At 36.9% G+C, this 21,361-nt stretch overlaps 1 protein-coding gene across 10 annotated transcripts in view; it reads right to left on the reverse strand.

The window, feature by feature from the left end:
- Positions 1–21,361, reverse strand: part of SCAPER (S-phase cyclin A associated protein in the ER) — a 498,644-nt gene that overhangs the window by 221,631 nt on the left and 255,652 nt on the right. For 9 of the 10 annotated variants that reach the window (XM_060096948.1, XM_060096953.1, XM_060096954.1 and 6 more), the window contains one exon: positions 7,096–7,161. The exons of the other annotated variant lie outside the window; for it this stretch is intronic. In XM_060096948.1, the coding sequence (XP_059952931.1) occupies positions 7,096–7,161 (66 nt within the window). The remainder of the gene's footprint in view (positions 1–7,095; positions 7,162–21,361) is intronic. 10 annotated transcript variants of the gene reach the window in all.

A 21,361-nucleotide genomic window follows, 5' to 3' on the forward strand; every position in this document is an offset into this window, starting at 1 on the left:
GGGCTTCAGTAGTTGTGGCACGTGGGCTCAGTAGTTGTGACTCGTGGGCTCTAGAGCACAGGCTCAGTAGTTGTGGTGCACAGGCTTAGTTGCTCCGTGGCACGTGGTATGTTCCCGGACCAGGGATCAAACCTGTGTCCCCTGCATTGGCAGGCAGATTCTTAACCACTGTGCCAGTATGGAAATCCTGAGACAGGGTTCTCGTTGACCCATTCACCATCTTATCCGTAGCACCTCTAGATAAGTACACTCAATAGATATTTAATGATGAATGGTCTAAGAAGAAATTTCTTCTTTTCATTAATATTAACAATATCCATAACCTCATATGTTACAAAATACTTTCATGTACATGATCATTTTTAGTCCTCTGAAAAACACTGTCCATCCCTGTTTGAAAAATGAAGACGCCGAGGCTCAGGCAAATTAGGTGACTTTCCCAAGGCCTCATGACTGGTAAATGTATTATTGGGACTAGAAACCTAGGCCTTTAATCTTCAAATTTCATGCTTTGTCTCCACACCATAATAGTCAATTCAAATAAGGTAATTTCATTCACAAATGAATAATATTCTAGAATATAATTTCATCTAGAAATGTATTTATGTAAAAAAATTGAATTCCTCAAAGAAGTAATTGCAGCTCAAAAAGGCCCTGGTGAATTCCAGTTTAAACCTAAGCTATCCATATGAAGTTTACTTTGATAAGTCAAGGAATAAATACAAACTCTAAAATCAGAAATACCTATGCTTAAACTCTGGCTCCAGAACATATCACATAGGTAAACCCTGGGGAGGTTATTTAACTACTTTCAATCTCAGTTTCTTCAACTTAAAAGTGGAGATTTTATATATATACATATATATATATATTTTTTTTTTCTTTCAGAGCTTCTGAAGATTAGAGATAATTAATGTAATGTACTTAACACCATTCACTAAAGTAGACATTCAATAAATGACCAACTCTTATTACTATTCATTGACAGAAAGTCTCAACCTAACAAAAGGAAAAAGGGAATATAAAAAGTACAAAAATAGAATAAGAGCAACATACTTCTTTTCTTCCTAATCGAATATGGGCTAGAGTCCCATCCGATTAAAGTTACTGACCTTATCATGTGGATGAATATTGGCAGCGAACTTCATTGTGTGACAGATAAGTAGCCACTTCAGCTTTTGGCTGAATAAAGCCTGCACACCATGTAACTGAATATCCAGCCATAGCAATGGATGCATATGAATCTAGCACTATTCTTACCAAGAATGCTCACATTCCACTGAAAACCAGGGGTATTTACGGAGGCACAAGGGCCATTTTAATTCACAGAATACAAGGGGCTTGTATTTCACCCTGAGGTAAATCAAATCTGGGATTCATATGAACCTATCTTTCAAGGAAGAATGCCAAATCAAGGGGATGCTTAGGTAACATGAGCTAAACCTCTGTTTTATTCCCTGCTTCCAAAGAAGTACCACAAATAATACAGCCCCTCTCAAGAAAAACATTAGATTTTGATTCATACTATAAATAATGATAGAATGTCACAGGACTCAAGCCCTGAAAGCTGTATTTTCCCTACAGGGCAAGAATAGGAGCTGTTTAGAGGGTGCAGTTTTTATTAATACAGAAATTGTTATTTGAGTTACTTCTGGCATGTTAATTTTTTCTATCATGAAAAGAAAAAGTGAAGGATTCATAACTCCTAGCCTAGAACGTGAGAAGTATCTGTCAGGTAAATGGCTTTATGGAGAATTTTTTAAGGTCAGATATTTTCTTCTCAAAACTTGAACAAATTCTAACAACTCTAAGTTCAAACCTGTCACTGGCAAGTGTGAAATGTAAGGGCTTCTCTGTACGGATCCCTAACTTTTATCAGTCAATTTTGGGAGGTTCATTAGGATCATTGGGAAGATTTATAAAAGTGTAAGAAAGGAGACTGGGTCCAAGTTAGGAACTAATATTGTTCTTCGGTGTGATGGACAGGAAGACATAAACATATTAACTTCTTTTTTTCTTTCACCTCCTCTATTTGAAAGGTACATAGTCTAAATTTAAGGCTACTGGTTCCCCTTCCATTTGTAAATAATATGCTTAAGCCTGTATTTCTAAATGTAACAGCCTAAGAAATCCCCATATAAGATGAAAAAATCAGTGTGCATATATTGCCTCCTACATTGACCATCTTTCATTGTTGCCAGGCAGCATCCTTTCCTGTGGAAAAAGAACCCATCTATCCCTTTCAGGGAACTACCTCACCTTCATACTTACATGGGTATACTAGATGTGCTCAATGCTATCAGGGTGTTGCTGCTCCCAGGCCCTCATTCTTAGTGGAAAGATCTAGAAAATGTGTGTATATTATTATATAAATAAATATTAAAAATACATATAACTATATATATAATTATATACACACAGAGTTGACGCTTGAGCAACAGGGCTTTGAACTGTGCAGGTCCATCTATAGGCAGATTTTTTTCACTATGTATGTCCCACAGGATTCAGGGTTGGTTGAATCCGTGAATGCAGAACTTTGGAGGGGAAGGCTGACTGTAAAAGTTACAGGCAGATTTCTGACTGCTCGGAGGGCCAGTGCCCCAGCCCCCAGCCTCACTGTTCAAGGGTCATGTGTGTGTGTGTGTGTGTGTGTATCCCTACACTTTACATCTATATTTATTTCTACTATATATACATATAATGGAAAATAGGAGTTAAAACTGATACCTACAATTCCAATTCACCACCATAGGATTTTCTATTCTCCCTGGGTCTATTTTTAACTCTCTTCTCTCATCCTTAATATATTTACTTATGTGAACAATCCACCTAACATATCATGCATCTTTCTTTATGCATACTGTTATCTTCCTGCTTGGCCTCCAACTCCCTACTCTGGGCTCTTCTGCCATTCTCAGCTTGCTTGGGTTTCACACCCTTTGCAAGACTCCCCTGACAGACTGTGCCAGGATGACATTCCATGGATTACCCTCCTCATTTGGCTCTGATTCCCCACACCAGGCCATGGTGTCCTACCCCACATGGAAGCTCCCTGCACTCTGCTTGGGCTCTGAACCTCCATACCTGGCGGCCCTCCTTAGCCTACTCAGGCTCTGACACCCATCATTTTGCCACTGCTGCCTCCAGCCATCCAGCCAGTGCAGATGGTTGCTTGGTGCTCTCTCATCTAGTGGCTTTAGGACTGAATTCTTCTGGAAAGGGAGGGGAAACTGGAGGAAGAGTCATTTTCATTTATTAGCTAGAATAATTTTATAAGGAGACATTTCTTTTCATCTGCTATTTGGTTACCAATTTCAATCGGTTACAATAATTATCCTTTTTGATGCTCAAATTGTCCTATTTTTGTCTATTAGTAAACTTTTCAAGTCAGCTCCTGAGTCTTTTGATAAAACACTAGCAGTCTTTGAGAGATTCCTTGCCATCTAGTATGACAGAGCATTCAGATCTAGCATTAGACATTTTTCTAAGAAGTTCTTGCTCCCTTTAGTGAGATATGCTCACTGCTACTCCACTGGTCATTGTTTCTAGGCCTCTTCAATCGACAGAGCTAGGAAATAAAAAATGTGTGTACACACACATACATAATACATGTGTATCTATATATGTATATACACAAATATGTATACACACAAATACGCAGAACACTTTTTAAAAGATAAAATATCTCATAACTTCATATATTTCAAATTCACTCCTACAGGGGTATTACCTGATCTCTAACGTATTACATCTATCTCCTTTCATCCAGATTGAGAATTCAGTTTCTCAGTAATACAGGGGATGAAAGAATGCTAGTCTCCATAATCTTCTTTACTTTATCCTTATTATTATGCACACAGACTCAGAATAACATTATCAATAATAACATCACCAATATAATTGGAGAATGGTTAATTTTTTAGAATATGTTTTCCTCATTCTCCCCAATATTTTTCTTACAGTTACACTATAAAAACACCTGAGATACAGTTATTACATAATATTCTTTTTCTTCTGGCCATCAGTTATTCTTAGTTCTATAAGAAACTATAACTTTACTATTCATCCCTAGTCTTTATGTTATGTCTAATAATTTTGATTGTCTAAGGTTCATTCTCTCTTAGTATTTAAGATCCTCAAGAAAAGAAAATGTGGGTCAAGGATTTTGTAACTGGCAAAACTGATTTTTGAGGGCATAAAATTATTGATAAGAAAGAGTAAGAACTAAGGCAACATTGTTCACATCAGCCCTTCCTGAGGAACCTACTTAAGAATGAGGTTCAGGTGCTTCTCTCAAATTGGTTCCCTGAAACTTCCAGTGAAAACCTGTTAGTTATTTTGGGGTTATCCTTTCCTTACATCTGTTATCCCAGTTGCTTCTCTTTGCTTTCTTTCACACTGATGTCATTACCATGCAGGTCTTGTGGCTATTTGTTCCCATCCACTTGCATTTCAGATTTCATGTAGATATCTGGCAATGTAGTTTTTTTTGTAAATGCTTCCATGGGTTTTTGGTTTTCTTTATTAGTTATCTGGTTTCTATGTTAAAAATTGAAGATATTGAAAAATTATGCTTCTATTGCTACTGCCATTTTTCTAGACTTATAATTTAAAAGAATATCCTGGTTGCCCTGTGGCGAAGAGACTGTAGTAAGCAAGGGCAGAGCAGTATAGAACTAATTAGGAAGCTGCTACAATAATCCAGATGAGAGACACTGGTAGGTTAGACTAGACCAGTTACTATGGAGGTAATGAATAGTGGTCAGATTCTGAATATATTTTACAGATAGAGCCAATAGAATTTTTGGATGGACTGAAAGTAGAGTGTGAGAAAAAGGATGACTCTAAAGATTTTAGATGACTTAATTTAAGGATGGGCTTGCCATCCTTAAATTAAGGATGAGCAAAAATATGAGGGGTAAGGTATGGGAGCAAATTTCAGGAGTTTAATTTTGCACATGTTCACTTGAGGCATCCAAGTGAACAGAGAGACATTCAAGTGGAAATGCTAAATAGGAAGTTGGATATAGTATTCTGGAGTTCTGGGGACAGGTCTGTATTGGAGATATAAATTTAAAGTCCACCCAGATACTAGATGTTTAAAGTCATGAAACTAAGATTACCAAGGGAGTAATTCTCTATTTGAACTCTCAGGACAAAGCATGTTAATCTCAGTGGTCAAAGAGACAAGAAACAACCAGGCAAAAGATCCTGAAAAAGAGCATCAGGTCAAGTAAGAGGAGAATCCAGAGAAAGTTGTATAGTAGATTGTTACATTAAAGGTCCCCCTTGAAGTATATCTTGCCAGCCATGACATACATAGTCACCTCAGACAGTGACTACGGACTTGGCAAAATGACTTGCCTTGGCCAATGGGACATAAACAAATGTGACACAAGCAGAGGCTTCATAAGGCCTGATATCCTCTATGAACACTGATGCAAAAACCCTCAATAAAACAAGCAAAACAAATTAAACAGCATATTAGAAGGATTATACACCATGACCAAGTGATCTGTCTTCCTCAAGGAGGCTGACCAAAGCTTCCTTATATGGCAGTCACAGGGGAGCAAGAAAGCAAAGTTGTGAGCAGAAGCCTCAAGACTTCTGGAGCTAAGGCTCAGGAGTCACGTATTGCTTCTGCAGTAGACTGTGGATCAGGACAAGTCAAAAGGCCAGAACAAATTCAAGAGGAAGGAAAATAGAGTCCACTCCTTGGAGAGGTGGCAAAGTTATATTGCAAAGGGACATGCCTCCAGGAATGGCTCAACAACTTCTGGCCATCTTTGCAAACACTATACCACATCATATATTAAATTTCCTCAAGTTTTGGATCTATTTCTAGACTGTTTTAAAAAATCTATTCCAGGGCCTCCCTGGTGGCGCAAGTGGTTGAGAGTCCGCCTGCCGATGCAGGGGATACGGGTTCGTGCCCCGGTCTGGGAGGATCCCATATGCCGCGGAGCGGCTGGGCCCGTGGGCCATGGCCGCTGAGCCTGCGCGTCCGGAGCCTGCGCGTCCGGAGCCTGTGCTCCGCGACGGGGGAGGCCACAACAGTGAGAGGCCCGCATACCGCAAAAAAAAAAAAAAAAAAAAAAAAATCTATTCCATTAATTTGTATTATTATTCACATGCCAATACAAAACTATTTGGTGGATAAATTAGGAGTTTGGGACTAGCAGATACAAACTACTGTATATAAAATAGATAAACAACAAGGTCCTACTGTATAGCACAGGGAACTATACTCAATATCTTGTAATAAACTATAATGGAAAAGAATTGGAAAAAATACATATACTGGATCATTTTGTTGTACATCAGAAACTAACACAACATTGTAAATCAACTATAAATTTAAAAAATAAAGTACAACATCAAGTGCTAGAACTTAATCTTATACATAATTGAATAAAAGATATCTTAACCGTAAACAAAAAAGTGGACATCCTAAGCTCCGGATTCACATTGCCTTTCAATAAGACTACACCAGTCTGTACCCCCATCAGCAGTATTATATAAGTACCTTTCTCTCACTGCACCTCTACTGGCAGTCTATTTGAGAGAAGCAAAATGATGATGTTTTTGTTTACTTAGCTATTACACTTAGTAATTACACTTACACCCAATGGCGGAGTCTAAATCCTCATCTGTCAAGTGGCCCTTGCAACAATCTTGAATGAGATCTCCTCAGAGTAAGAACCAGTACAGCCTTGCCAGAACTTGTTTTGTTAGAATAGGGTTTCTTTACCTCAGCACTACTGATGTTTTGGATGTGGTAATACTTTGCTGTGGAGGTCTATCTTGTGCACTGAAGAATGTTTAACAGTATCCCCTGGCTTCTGCACGCTTGATGGCAGCTGCACCATTTTTCCAAGCTGTGATAACCAAAATATTATCACATACCCCCAGGCACAGACAAATGTCCTCTTGCAAAACCATCCCCACTTGGATACCACTGTGTTAGCAGAATAAAATTCTAGGCATCAGATACAAAGTCCATGACCACAGGCATACAATGATGGTTCAGATAAGCTTTTGTTACAGGCAAAAACTGAAGAGACAAAGAACTAAAATGTAGGATAAAATACTCACTTTGCTTTATAGGGTGAGTCTGAGCCAGAATTTTTTGTTTCTAATAAACTCTCGTATTCCTTGGCCCTAAAGAGAAAAGAGTTTTATCACTTTTAGTTATTTTGCTGCTAATTTTTGTAACAAAATAAAACTTTGGCTGTGTTTTTCCTCTCCCAGTACTAGGAACATTACTACACTAGTTTTCACACTTAGATTTCTGAGACTGTATCTTTAAAATATTACAAATCTATCAAAAAAGACTGAAAAATACATATTTCCTCACAGGATATAAAACAGATTCATAAAAACACTTATGAGTTTAGGGACTTGGTACAGAATGGTGCTATTTTTCAGAAATGTTATAATCATGATAATTAAATTTAAAACCATACTAAGTTTCTACAAGGTAGTTGAGGTGCCTCAAGAGGCATATAATGCAAGATTAAATACAGGTAAAAAATAGTCACTTAACTCTAGAAATAATTTTAAAAGGCAGTGGAAATGACTTGACCAGATACTCAAAGATCTGTTTTGTTCTGCTTTTGTTATTTATACTGACTAAATACCAAAAGTCTGCAAAAATCTGAGATAACACTCTTCTGCCATTGTCCAACTAAGCTCCACCTTGCCTGTAACTGTAGGTGACAGCCATCAACAGGTCACCAAACTAAGCAGATGTCACTACAGCAATCCATTAACAATGACTTAATTTGTCAATTTCCCTTTTCAGAGGAAAAAGAGAACAATACTAATTTAAATATTAACCATTCACCCAAAGGGTTCTAGTCTCAAATAATTAGTCCAGTGACCTATGAGAGAATTAGTCACAATGTACACCAATCCATACAGCAATGACGGGTGAAAAAATAAAACCTGTTTCATAAAAAACCTGAAAGATGCAAATTACAACACACCTAATGAGAAAAAAGCAATCTAGCATAGGTTATGCTTGGGAATGAAGAAATAACTAAATTAGAATTAAACATTAAATTATGTATTGTTTCAACCTACGTGTGCTCATTGCTATCAGCCAAAATATTAAGGCATATCAAAATGGGGAAATAACCACATTGTAGTTGCAAGTAATTGTGACCTCATATGAAAGGTGGGGAAACTAACAATTTTGCAGGATTGAATATGTTCCAAGAGCTGTGCCAAGGAGCTACACATTCATTGTCTCATAGAGTCTTACAAACTCAATATATATATTGTCCTCATTTTACAAAAAAGAAATTGAGGCTTAGGAAGATGCCAGTTATATCAAGACATATATTTATCTGAGCCTTCAAGTGGAAAAAACTGAATACATTCTCCCATTCATGCACACCTAACTAGAAAATTACTACCCAAAGAAATCCTAACTTTACCTGGAATGGTAGTTAACCGCTTTTTCCTAACTTGAATCTCACCTTGATTCACTTTTAGCAATGAATTAAATATTTATTTCCAGAGCCCCTACTCTGTATAAACTAGAGTATGGGGGGATAATAAGAGTTATATATATATCAGGGATGGAGTATATATATATAGTGGGAATATTCAATGTATTTATTCTCCATAAGGAGGAGGAAGATACAGCATCTAAACATACATAGTTCTACAAAGCTGAGTAAGTGACAGATGGGTACTGTCACAAGTGCTCATTTCCACCTAAGATGCTAGGGGGAGTTTCCTCAAGGAAATGGAAAGTGTACCTGCTTGAAAGATAGGTAGCATCTGAATACACAAAAAGAAAATGCCATTAATAGGGTAGAGAAGTGAGCAAATAATGCTAGACGTGGGAGAAACACAGGTTGTGCTTAGGGAACAGTGTACAGATCCCTTTTGCTGGAGCAAAACATTAAAATGTGGGAATAATGAGAGATAAGGCTGAAAAGAATTATTTCAGAAACTCTATTATTATTAAGTTCTGATTACTTACTCTTTAAGATAATGACCCACTTTATTAATATTTTAAATTTATTAGTGTTGTGTTGTATACTGCATTCCCTCACTTTTAGTCTCCTTGTCATCGTGTTTGTACTCTTTCTTAGCCAAAATGTGGGATATTTATTTACTCCATTTTATTTTTTGTTAGCTTTTCAGAGTTTACCAATATTCTCCAAGAATTAGATCTTATCAACTTTTATTTAATTTCCATTTTTATCTTTATAAAGATATAGTACATTGTAAGTGCCATATGTATATTTGTTAAATAAAAATAAATACATCTATCCTATCTCCCATGAAGAAGATATAAATATTGTTCTAATCCTTGAGTTGTTTAGATCACTACTACTTCAACTGATAAAATAATTTAAGGCTAAAATTTCATTCTGAGTAAAGTTTTGACCATACTCCATAAGTTTCATGTTCTCATTGTCACAAATTTCAAACAGTTTGCATTTCCATTTTGTCTTACTCCTAAAAACTCTTACTTCAAATAATGTTTTCTGGCCCATTCCCACCCCTTGGTTCCGAAGTGTTAATTTTTTTGTCTTTATAATTTTTTTTTCATTTTTGGGTCAGCTTTATCGAGGTATAATTTACAAACAATAAAACTTTACATTTTAAGTGTATAATTTGATGAGTTTTCACAGTTGTGCCTACCAACATAAGTGAAACCAAAATCATGATATAAATCATTTCCACCACCCCACAAAATTTTCTCATGTTTTTTGGTAATAATTCTCTTCCCCCTGCCCCCACCTTCTTGTTCCTAGGAATAATCCATCTACTTTTTCCCAGTATAGATTTCTGAATATCAAATTACTACAATCATACATACTTTCTTGTGTCTGGATTAATTCATTTAGAATAAATCTCGAGATTCTTTCATAATCAAATATATTATTAGTTAATTCCTTTTCACTGCTTTGCAGTATTGTATTGTTTGGACACCACAATTTATCCATCTCCAGTTGGATATTTTACTTCTTTCCAATCTGGGGCTACTACCTACTCTAAACATTTGTAGACAAGTCACTGTATGGGCAGATGTCTTAATTTCTTTTGGATAAATACCTAGGAATGGGGTTGCTGAGCAATCTGATAAGCATGTGCTTAACCTTAAAATACAAAAATGTTTACCAAACAGGTCATTCCAATTTGTACTTCTACCAGCAAAGAACGAGAGTTCCAGTTGCTTTAATCCTTGAAGAGTGTCTTGCTTAATTTCTTTATATCTGTGAAGTTCTCATATTTCCTTTTGACTTCTAACTTCATTTCTTTGTGGTTAGAGAAGATATCTTGCATGATTTCAATATTTTAAAATTTATGGAATCTTGTTTTGTGGTCTAATGTATGATCAGTGCTGAAGAGTATTTCATGTACACTCGAGCAGAATATGTATTCTGCTGTTTTGGGGTAGAATGTTCTCTATTCATCTGTTAGGTTTAGTTAGTTGATGCTGTTCAAGACTTTTATTTCCTTGTTGATCCCCAGACTGGTTGTCCTATCCATTATTAAAAGTGGGGTATGAAGTATCCAACTATTACTGGTGAACTGTCTATTTCTCCCCTCAATTCTGTCAGTTTTTCCTTCATATATTTTGTGACTTTTTCAGGTGCATATATGTTTGTAACTGTTATGTATTTTTGATGGATTCATCCTTTCATCACTACATAATATCCTTCTCTCTTTATTGTACAATTTTGGTCTTAAAGTCTATGTTGCATGATAGCAATATAGTTACTTCAGCTATACTATCTTGCAGAGGGTACTCTTTGCATGAAATATTTCTATCCTTTCACATTAAACCACTTGGGTTCTTATAGTTGAAGTGAGTCCCTTGTAGACAGCATATAGTTGAATGATTTTTAAAAATTCATTCTGCCAATCTGTTTCTTTTACTGGAGTCTTTAATGCATCTATATTTAATGTGATTACTAATAAGGACAGATTTACTTCTCCCATTTTGCATTTTCTGTATATCTCTTTGGTCCCCCAATTCCTTCATTACTGCTTTATTTTGTGCTAAATATTTTCTAGTGTACCATTTTCATTCCTTTCTCATTTCTTCAAGCATATGTATATACTTATTTATTTATTATCTATTGTTTTCTTAGCAGTTGTCCTGAATTATAATTAACATCTTAATTCATAACAATCTAGTTAGAATTAATACCAACTTAGTTTCAGTAGTATACAAAAATGTTCCTATATAGCATTTACCTCCTTTATGCTATTATTATAAGTCATTTCTTTATACATTGTGTGTGTCCATCAACATAGGTTTATAATTATTGTTTTGTGTAGTTCTCTTTTAAATCAAATAGGAAAAATAAGAAGATACAAAAATACTACATTTACACTGATTTATACATATATAGTTACTTCTACAGCATTCTTTATTTCTTTGTGTGGATTCAAGTTACTCTCTACTGTGTTTTTATCGCAGACTGAAGATTTCCGTTAGAGCTTTGTGAAGTGCAGGTCTACTAGTAACAATCTCTCAGCTTTTGTTTATCATGGAATGTATTAATTTCTCCTTCATTTTTGAAGTTTTGCCAGATATAGAGTTCTTGGTTGACAAGTTGTTCTGCTTTTGTGTTTTTCTACCAGGAAACCGAATATGTTTATCCTACTGCCTTCTGACCTCTATAGTTTCTGATGAGAAATAAACTGTTATTATATTGAGGATGTTTTACATATGAAGAATTGTTTCTCTTTTGATGTTTTCAAGATTCTCTTTGTCTTTATCTTCCAATGTTTGATTATAATATGTCATAACATGGATATCTGCATTTCTGCTACTTAGAGTTTGTTGAACTTCCTGGATCTGCAGATCATAACCTTCATTAAATTTGGAAAACTTTCAGACATCATTTCTTCAAATGTTCTCTGCCCTTTTCTCTCTCTACTCTTCTCTGGGACTCCCCTTATGTATATGTTGGTATGCTGGGTGGTGTCCCACAGGTTTTTGAGACTGTATTCAAATTTTTCCCCATTCTTTTTTCTTTCTCTTCCATGGAGTGGATAATCTCAATTGAGAATCATCAAGTTCACTGATTCTTTCTTCTATCTGCTCAAATAAGCTGCTGAACCCTTCAAGTAATTTGTTTCTTCAATTACTGTACTCTTCAGCTACAAAATTTCTATTAGTTCTTTTAAATTTTTTATCTCATTATTAACATTATCCAGTTGGTTACATATCATTCACATGTTTTCCTTTAGTTCTCTGAGTATATTTAAAAAATTTTAGGGTTTCCCTGGTGGCACAGTAGTTGAGAGTCTGCCTGCCGATGCAGGGGACACGGGTTCGTGCCCCAGTCCGGGAAGATCCCACATGCCGCGGAGCGGCTGGGTCCATAAGCCATGGCCACTGAGCCTGTGCGTCCGGAGCCTGTGCTCCACAGTGGGAGAGGCCACAACAAGGAGAGGCCTGCGTACCACACACACACAAAAAAATTTAAATCTTTGTCTAGTAAGGCCAATGTCTGGGTTTCCCCAGGGACACTTTCTATTATTTTTTTTTCCCAGTGTATGGGCCAATTTTCTCTTTTTTTGCATGCCTTGAAACTTTTTATTGAAAACAAGACATTTTAAATATTATAATGTGGCAACTCTGGAAATCAGATTCTCCTTCCTCTCAGGTTTTGTTTTTGCTACTTGATGTACTTGTTGTACATTTGTTTAGTGAGTTTTCTGAACTAATTTTCTAAAGTTTATATTCGTTGTCATTATGGCCCCTAAAGTTTAGCAATCAATTAGTGATCCAAGAGATTTCTTGAAACACCACAAACAATAACATCAAAAGTCCTAATCTAGTCTTGGCAGATGGGCTCTGTGTGTGTGTTGGGGCAAGCCAACAAGACTCAGTCAGGCAGATTAAAACTCTACATTAGCTCTCACTTCCTGCTTGCATAAAAGACTAATGGTCAGGACCTTCTTGGGTCTTTTCTGATCATGTACCCATCCCTAGGCATGCATATGGCCTTCTAGATTTCTCAGAATATGTGGGAGATTTGCAAAGCCCTTGTTCCCCAAGGCATCTCAATCCTCAGCCTTTCCCTGCAAATTTTTTGATTAATTATTTACACTAATTGTATACCCTTGCACTGGGCACCACCAACTAATACATTTGCCTTTAAATTGTTTTTGACAATCACCCCCAGGTAGCCTCCTCAGCTCTGGGAGAATCCTGAGTTAGGTAAAAGAAAGACAAACCCTTAGAACTAACCTTTCAGAGAACCATCAGTCAGGTTAAAACAACTACAGTTCTTTGAGTACAAGGTTTGTTCTGCTCCCTCCAGTACTAAGTACCTGTAACAGGGATGCTGGGAAGTTGAGACATGATCAGGGTAAGTTAAAACACCAATAGCCTCTTTTTTTAAACTGAAGTATAGTTAATTTACAATGTTGTATTAGTTTCAAGTGTACAGCAAACTGATTCAGTGATATATATATAGATTTTCGTTTCAGATTCTTTTCCATTATAGGTTATTACAAGATATTGAGTACAGTTCCCTGTGCTATACAGTAGATCCTTTTTGTTTATCTATTTTATAATATATAGTAGTATGTATATGTTAATCCCAAACTCCTAATCTATCCCCCACCCCCCACTATCCCCTGTGGTAACCATATGTTTCTTTTCTCTGTCTGTGAATCCATTTCTGTTTCATAAATAAGTTTGTATTATTTGTATCATTTTTTAGATTCTACATATAAGTGATATCATTTGTCTTTCTCTGTCTGACTTATGTCATTTAGTATGATAAACTCTAGGTCCATTCATGTTGCTGCAAATGGCATTATTTCATTCTTTCTTAAGGCTGAGTAGTATTCCATTATATATATACCACATCTTCTTTATCCACTCATTTGTCAGTGGACATTTAGGTTGTATCATGGGGTATTCCTCTGTGGGTTAATCCTATATGGAACTCTCTGTGCTTCCTGGACTTGGGTAACTATTTCCTTTCCCAGGTTAGGGAAGTTTTCAGCTATTACCTCTTCAAATATTTTCTTAGGCTCTTTCTCATGCTCTTATCCTTCTGGAATCCCTATAATGCGAATATTAGCGTGCTTGATGTTGTCCCAGAGGTCTCTTAAACTGTCCTCATTTCTTTTCATTCTTTTTTCTGTTCAGTGGCAGTGATTTCCACTACTCTGTCTTCAGATCACTGATCTGTTCTTCTGCCTCATTTAGTCTACTATTGATTCTTTCTAGTGTATTTTTCATTTCAGTATTGTATCCTTCAATTTTGTTTGGTTGTTCTTTATATTTTTTAATTCTTTGTTAAAAACGTCTAATTTCCTTTGTTGTGGTTTTTTTTTTGCAGTACACGGGCCTCTCCCGTTGCAGAGCACAGGCTCCGGACGCACAGGCTCAGTGGCCATGGCTCACGGGCCCAGCCACCCCGCGGCATGTGGGATCTTCCCAGACCGGGGCACGAACCCGTGTCCCCTGCATCGGCAGGCGGACTCCCAACCACTGCGCCACCAGGGAAACCCAAAACTTCTAATTTCTTGCTCTGTGCATCCATTCTCTTCCCAAATTCTTTGATCATCTTTATGATCACTACTCTGAACTCCTTCTAGGGTCGACTGCCTATCTCCACATCACTTAGTTCTTCTTCTGGGGTATTATCTCGTTCCTTCATCTGAAACATATTCCTCTGTTGCCTCATTTTGTCTAAACTGCTACTTGTATTTTCCTGTATGTGGTAGGTTGGTTAAGTTTCTCAACCTTGGAGAAGTGGCTCTCTGTAGGAGATGTCCTATGCATCCCAGCAGTGCACACCCCTCTCATTACCCAAGAGCCAGGGGCCAGCTGGTCCCAGGGTAGTGTCTGGTCTGGATTTGTGGACTCAGTCTGCAGGCTGTGGGACTGTAGTTTGCTTGCTTCTGGTGTCTGCCCCCTGGTGGATGAGGCTGGTCTAAAGGTTTGGGTAGGGTTCCTGGCAGGAGGGGCCAGTGCCTGCCCCCCTGGTGGGTAGAGCTGGGTCTTGGTCCTCTGATGGACAGGGCCGTGCTAGGGGCATGTCTAGAGGTGGCTGTGGACTCAGAGAGTCTTTAGGCAGCCTGCTTGTAGATGGACACATCCCCACCCAGTTTCTTGTTTGGCCTGAGGTGTGTTGTTTGGCACTTGAACCTACAGGCTGTTGGGTGGGGCCAGGTCTTGATGCCAAAATGTCAGACTCCAGGAGAGTTCTTGCAGATGAATGCTCCCCACTGTGTCCGCCACCAGTGTCTCTGTCCCCAGGGTGGGCCACTGCCACTCCCCACCTCCACAAGAGACCCTCCAAGACTAGCAGGTAGGTCTGGCCCAGGCTTCTATCAAATTACTGCTTTTGCCCTTGGTCCTGGTATGAGTGAGATTTTGTGTGCGCTCTTTAAGAGTAAAGTCTCTATTTCCCCCAATCCTGTGAAGCTCCTGCAATCAAGCCCCGCTGGCTTTCAAAGACAAATGCTCTGGGGGCTCCTCTCCCTGGTGCTGGATCCCTGGGCGGTGGCGCCTAATGTGGGACTCAGAACTCTCACTCCTGTGGGAGAACCTCTGCAAATAAAATTATTCTCCAGTTTGTGGGTCGCCCACCTGAGACATGCGGAATTTGATTATATTTCAAGTCTGCCCCTCCTATGGGTCTAGTTGTGGCTCCATCCTTATATCTTTAGTTGTAGAGGAACTTTTCTGATAGGTTTCAGTCTTTTTCAATGATGTTTGTTCTGCAGATAGTTGTGATTTTGGTGTGTTCATGAGAGGGGGTGAGCTTGGGGTCCTTCTACTCTGCCATGTTGGCCACTCTCTTCCCTCTCTTAAGGAAGTTCATCTGATTTTTCTTAATTGCCTTTTCCCCCAGTAGCAGTGAGCCTTTGATCATTTACTGAGTTCAAAAAAAGTTGATTCTGACAGTTTTTGCCAGTTGATTCATTATTTTTATGGCAATATGGACTCTTGGAGTTCTCTACCCTACCTTTTTATTCACATCATTCAAGATTTTTAAAATTTTAAATAAGAGACCTTAATTCATATTTACATTATAATTGATGTGTTTAGCATTATTTCTGCCATTTTATTATTTAAACCAACTTTGAGATATAATTCAAATACCACATAATTCACCCATTTAAATATGTAATTCAATGTTTTTAAATATATTCATAGGGTTGTATAGCCAATCATCACATTCTAACTTTAGAAGATTTTTATTTTCCCTGAATAAAATCCAGTAACCTTTAGTACTCAATACCAGTTTCTCTCCTCCTGCTCACATCCCCAAGCAACACTAATCTGCTTTTTATCTCTATAAAATTTTTTATCCTGGACATTTCATATAAATGGAATCATAAGATGCATGGCCTTTTTCTGATTGGCTTCTTTCACTTACCATAGTGTTTTTAAGTTTCATCCACATTGCAGCACATGTCAGTATTCATTCCTAAATACTATTTCATTGAATGGATATAGCAAATTTTGCTTACCTATTCAACAGTTGATGAACATTTGGGTTGTTTCCACTTTTGGCTCTTATAAATAATGATGCTATGAACATACTTGTACAAGTTTTATTTCACCATGTTTTCAATTCTCTTGGGTATAAATCTAGGCATGGAATTACTAGGTCATATAGTAATTCTGTGTTTAACTTTTGGGGAACTAACAAACTGTTTTCCAAAGTAGACAGATCATTTTATATTCCCAACAATAAGGTATAAAGATTCTAATTTCTCCACATCCTTGTTACTGTCTATTGAATATAGCCATCCTAGTTGGTGTGAAGTGGAATCTCACTATGGATTTGACCTCCCTGATGACTAATGATGTTGAGCATCTTTTCATGGTCATACTGGCCATTTGTATACCTTGTTAAAGAAATGTCTGCTCAGATCCTTTGCCCATTCATTATTGGTCAGTCTATCAAGGCAAAAGAAATAAAAGCAAAAACAAACAAATGGGACCTAATCAAACTCAAAAGCGTTTGCATATCAACAAAATGAAAAAACAACATACTGAATGGGAGAAAATACTTGCAAATGATGTGACTGACAAGGGGTTAATATCCAAAATATACAATCAGGTCATACAACTCCATATCAAAAAAACACACAACCCAATCAAAAACTAGGCAGATGACCTAAATAGACATTTTCCCAAAGACATACAAATGGCCAACAGGCACATGAAAAGATGCTCAACATTGCTAATTATTAGAGAAATGCAAATCACAACCACAATGAGGTATCACCTCACACTGGTCAGAATGGCTAACATCAAAAAGTCTACAAAAAGTAAATGCTGGAGAGGTTATGGAGAATATCGCTGGTGGGAATGTAAAGTGGTGCAGCCACTATGGAAAACAGTATGGAGGTTCCTTATAAAACAAAAAATGGAGATACCATATGATCCAGCACTCCTACTCCTGGGTATATATACAGAAAAAACAAAAACTGTAAGTCGAAAAGATACATGCACCGCAATGTTCACAGCAGCACTATTTAGAAAAGCCAAGACATGGAAGCTACTCAAGTGCCCATCAGTGGACGATTGGCTTAAGAAGATGTGAGATATATATATATATATATATATATGTATATAGACACACACATACACACACATATGCAATGGAATATTACTCAGCCACAAAAAAGAACAAAACGTTGCCATTAGCAGCAACATGAATGGACCTAAAGTATATGCTTAGTGAAATAAGTCAAACAGAGAATGACAAATACTACATGATATCACTTATATGAGGTATCTAAAAAACAGTACAAATAAATCTATATACAAAACAGACTCACAGACACAGAAAACAAACTATGCTCACCAAAGAGGACAGGGGAGTGGGAGTGAGAGACAAATTAGGAGTGTTTGATTAACAGATACAAACTACTATACATAAAATAGATAATTAACAAGAATTTACTATATAGCACAGGGAATTATACCCAATATCTATAATAATCTATAATGGAATATAGTCTGCAGGAAAAAACCCAAAGACAAATCAATATGCTGTACACCTGAAACTAACACAATATTGTAAATCAACTACACTTCAATAACAAATTACTCTGAGCATTAAACACACAGTATATAAAAAGAATGACATGGTAACTATTCTTATTAAGAGTTTACAGTGAGGAGAATAAATTAAAATTTTTAAAAATAAATAAGGTAATATCTGAGAATAAGATATCCTATAAAGAGAATAAAGTAATTAATATACAGTGGCTGATTATACGTATGTGTGTCAAGGAGTTGAAGGATTTATAGAGCACAATGAAGGAAGGCCTCTGAGAAGTAAGTCTTTAAGCAGAAACCTGAATCAAGTGAAAGAGCCAGCCACAGGGAAATCTCGGGAATTTCAGGCTGGCTAGAGGGAACATCAAGTGCCAATACACTAGGGAATATTCAAGGAACAGAATGGCAGCAATGGTAAAACGAATACAGAATTATGCTTATTATATAAACATGCTACTCCATTAAAAATGCTTTCTTGAAAGTCATCAATGATCCCCAGTATTACCAAACACAATGGCTTTTTCTCTGTATTCATTCTCCTTGAACTTTCTGACTATATTTCACATTTCACTATCAATGCCTTTTTCATGCCCTCATCTCCTTTCACTTCCATTTAACAATTATCTATTGTTACTATTGCAATTTTAATATTATAATAATGAATGCTAAATATATAATTTTAACTTTTAGTCCAAATTTCAAACTCCTGAAGCTCTCCACTTGGAAGCTCAACCTTCACTTTGTTCTCTATATCTTTAAAACCAAAATTATTCTTAACATTGTACATCCACTTACCTATATTTTTCAATAGTACTTTGGACTAATATTTCAAAATTATTTTCTATTCTTCATTTTCTTTTCTCAATATTATCATAAAATCATTAATCTTAGATTAAAACATTTCTTGATTGCTTTCTTTAAATTTATTGTACTATACACTGTAATGTCAGCCCTATCACTTCATGCCTGAATTAGTAAAATAATCTCCTATGCACCCAAGCTTTCAACCTTCTAATCCTACCTGTATAGCACAGGTGAAAAATCTTCCCAAGTCATTAATTTCCTGATGTTATTCCCTTGGTTATCTATGGTAGTTCTTTCCCAAAAGATATAGTCAATCTTCTAACTAGCATTCAAGGCTCTCCATAATTTGACCCTTTGCTACTTATTCAACTTTATATTCTCTTGACATATCAACTGCACTTTATAAATTTGGATTTGCACAGTCCATTATCGAGACATTTTCACCAGTTAGGATACTGCTAGCAGGGAGCAGTACAGCTTAATACCTGCACAGATTAATGCAGGAGGCAAGAAATAGGAGGAAATTATTACTTTTACAAAAATAAACTTCAACTGAAAAGAATAAATAGGCATTTAACAGGCTTACGAATGTGGACACTGTCTACCATTTCCTCTGGGATATCACTTGGAGAGCTGAAACCTACCTGCTGTATGCTCAGCCACATCATCTCTGTACCCCTATTTCTTTTTTCCCCCAAGTTTACTGAGATATGATCAACATACAGCATGGTGTAAGTTTAAGGTGTACAAAGTGATGATTTGATACACATATATACTGTGAAATGATTACCAAAATAAAATTAATTAACACCTCCATCATCTCACATAATTACCATTGTGTGTGTGGTGAAAATATTTAAGATCTACTTCCTTAGCAACTTTAAAGTATTAAAATATAGCACTGTTAACTATAGTCACCAGCCTGCACATTAGATTCCCAAAACTTGTTCATCTCATAAGTGGAAGTTTGTTCCCTTTGACCAGCATCTCCCCATTTCCCCCACCCCTGAGCCCCTGGTTACCACTGTTCTAATCTCTATTTATATGATTTTGACTTTTGTAGGTTCCATGTATAAGTGAGATCATATAGTATCTGTCTTTCCCTGTCTTACTACTACATAGTAAAATGCCTTTGGGGTTCCATACATGTTGTTGCAAAAAGGCATAATTTCGTTCTTTTTTATGGGTGCTCCCTATTGCAATCAAGGACATACATCAGCATACAGATAGATTCTCTAAGGACACCATCAACTTCTTCCTGCCTCTCTCTCTCACATAATCTATCTCAGATTTCTTTCTTGTATGTATCTACTCCTCCACATGTCTGTGCCAAACATTCTGGCATCTAATTTTGATCCTTACTGAACCACTGTCTAACTACTTTGTGTGAGCAAGTTTTTTTTTCTAAGTATGACCTTTAGAAAGCCATTGTATTTTGTAAGCCTAAGTTTTCCGCATTTGTAAGATGAGGGAATACAACTAGCTAATTTTTAAAGGTCTTTTCTAGCTCTAAGATTCCATGATTCTAAATTCTTATAAACAGTAGGTACAAATTTGTTAGGTAGGGACTTCCCTGGTGGCACAGTGGTTAAGAATCCGCCTGCAGGGGACACGGGTTCGAGCCCTGTTCCGGGAAGATCCCACATACTGCGGAGCAACTAAGCCTGTGTGCCACAACTACTGAGCCTGCGCTCTAGAGCCCGTGAGCCACAACTACTGAGTCCACAGGCCACAACTACTGAAGCCCACGCACCTAGAGCCCATGCTCCACAACAAGAGAAGCCACCACAGTGAGAAGCCTGCACGCTGCAATGAAGAGTAGCCCCCGTTCGCCGCAACTAGAGAAAGCCTACATGCAGCAACGAAGACCCAACACAGCCAAAATACAAATAAATAAATAAATTTAAAAAATTGTTAGGTAGATTAGAAGTGGTTGCGAGCTTGCTAAAATGTAGATTCCTTACCTAAAACCAAGTTAATCAGAATCAACTGGCTGAAGCCCAAGAACCTATCTTTTAAATAGGATACCAAGTGATTCGGATGTAAGAGGTCGAAGACTACAGTTTGAAAATCATTGTCCTGTTTCATGATTTGATCTATATTAACAAAACAACATAAAACTTATCATTTATTGAGTTTTCTCTTAGATACTAGGCCAGTAGTTTTTAGAGTATGATGTGATGCCAGGGGGTCTCGGAGAATCTTTCAGAGGTACAAGGTAAAAACTCATTCATTCTCATTCCCTTACAAGCATACAATGGAGGTGAGACTATATGGCATGTGATATTACAACACAGAAGCAAATTTGAGAATCCAGCTCTGTTTTTTAAGCCAGACGTTAAGAAAATTAACATGACTCTTCTTACTAAATTTTTTGCTTGTTTTAGAAAAGTTATTTTTCATAAAAATTTTTTCATTTTTAGACCCTTTGTTTTATAGATTTATGTATTATTGCTTTGGCTAAAACTCACAGAATTATGTTCAAGACCAAGGGGGATAGTCTTTTTGGTTTGCTTCTGGTTTTAAAGGGAA

This window comes from Mesoplodon densirostris, chromosome 4 (genome assembly GCF_025265405.1).
Source record: "Mesoplodon densirostris isolate mMesDen1 chromosome 4, mMesDen1 primary haplotype, whole genome shotgun sequence".
In the NCBI taxonomy this organism is placed as follows: Eukaryota; Metazoa; Chordata; class Mammalia; order Artiodactyla; family Ziphiidae; genus Mesoplodon; species Mesoplodon densirostris.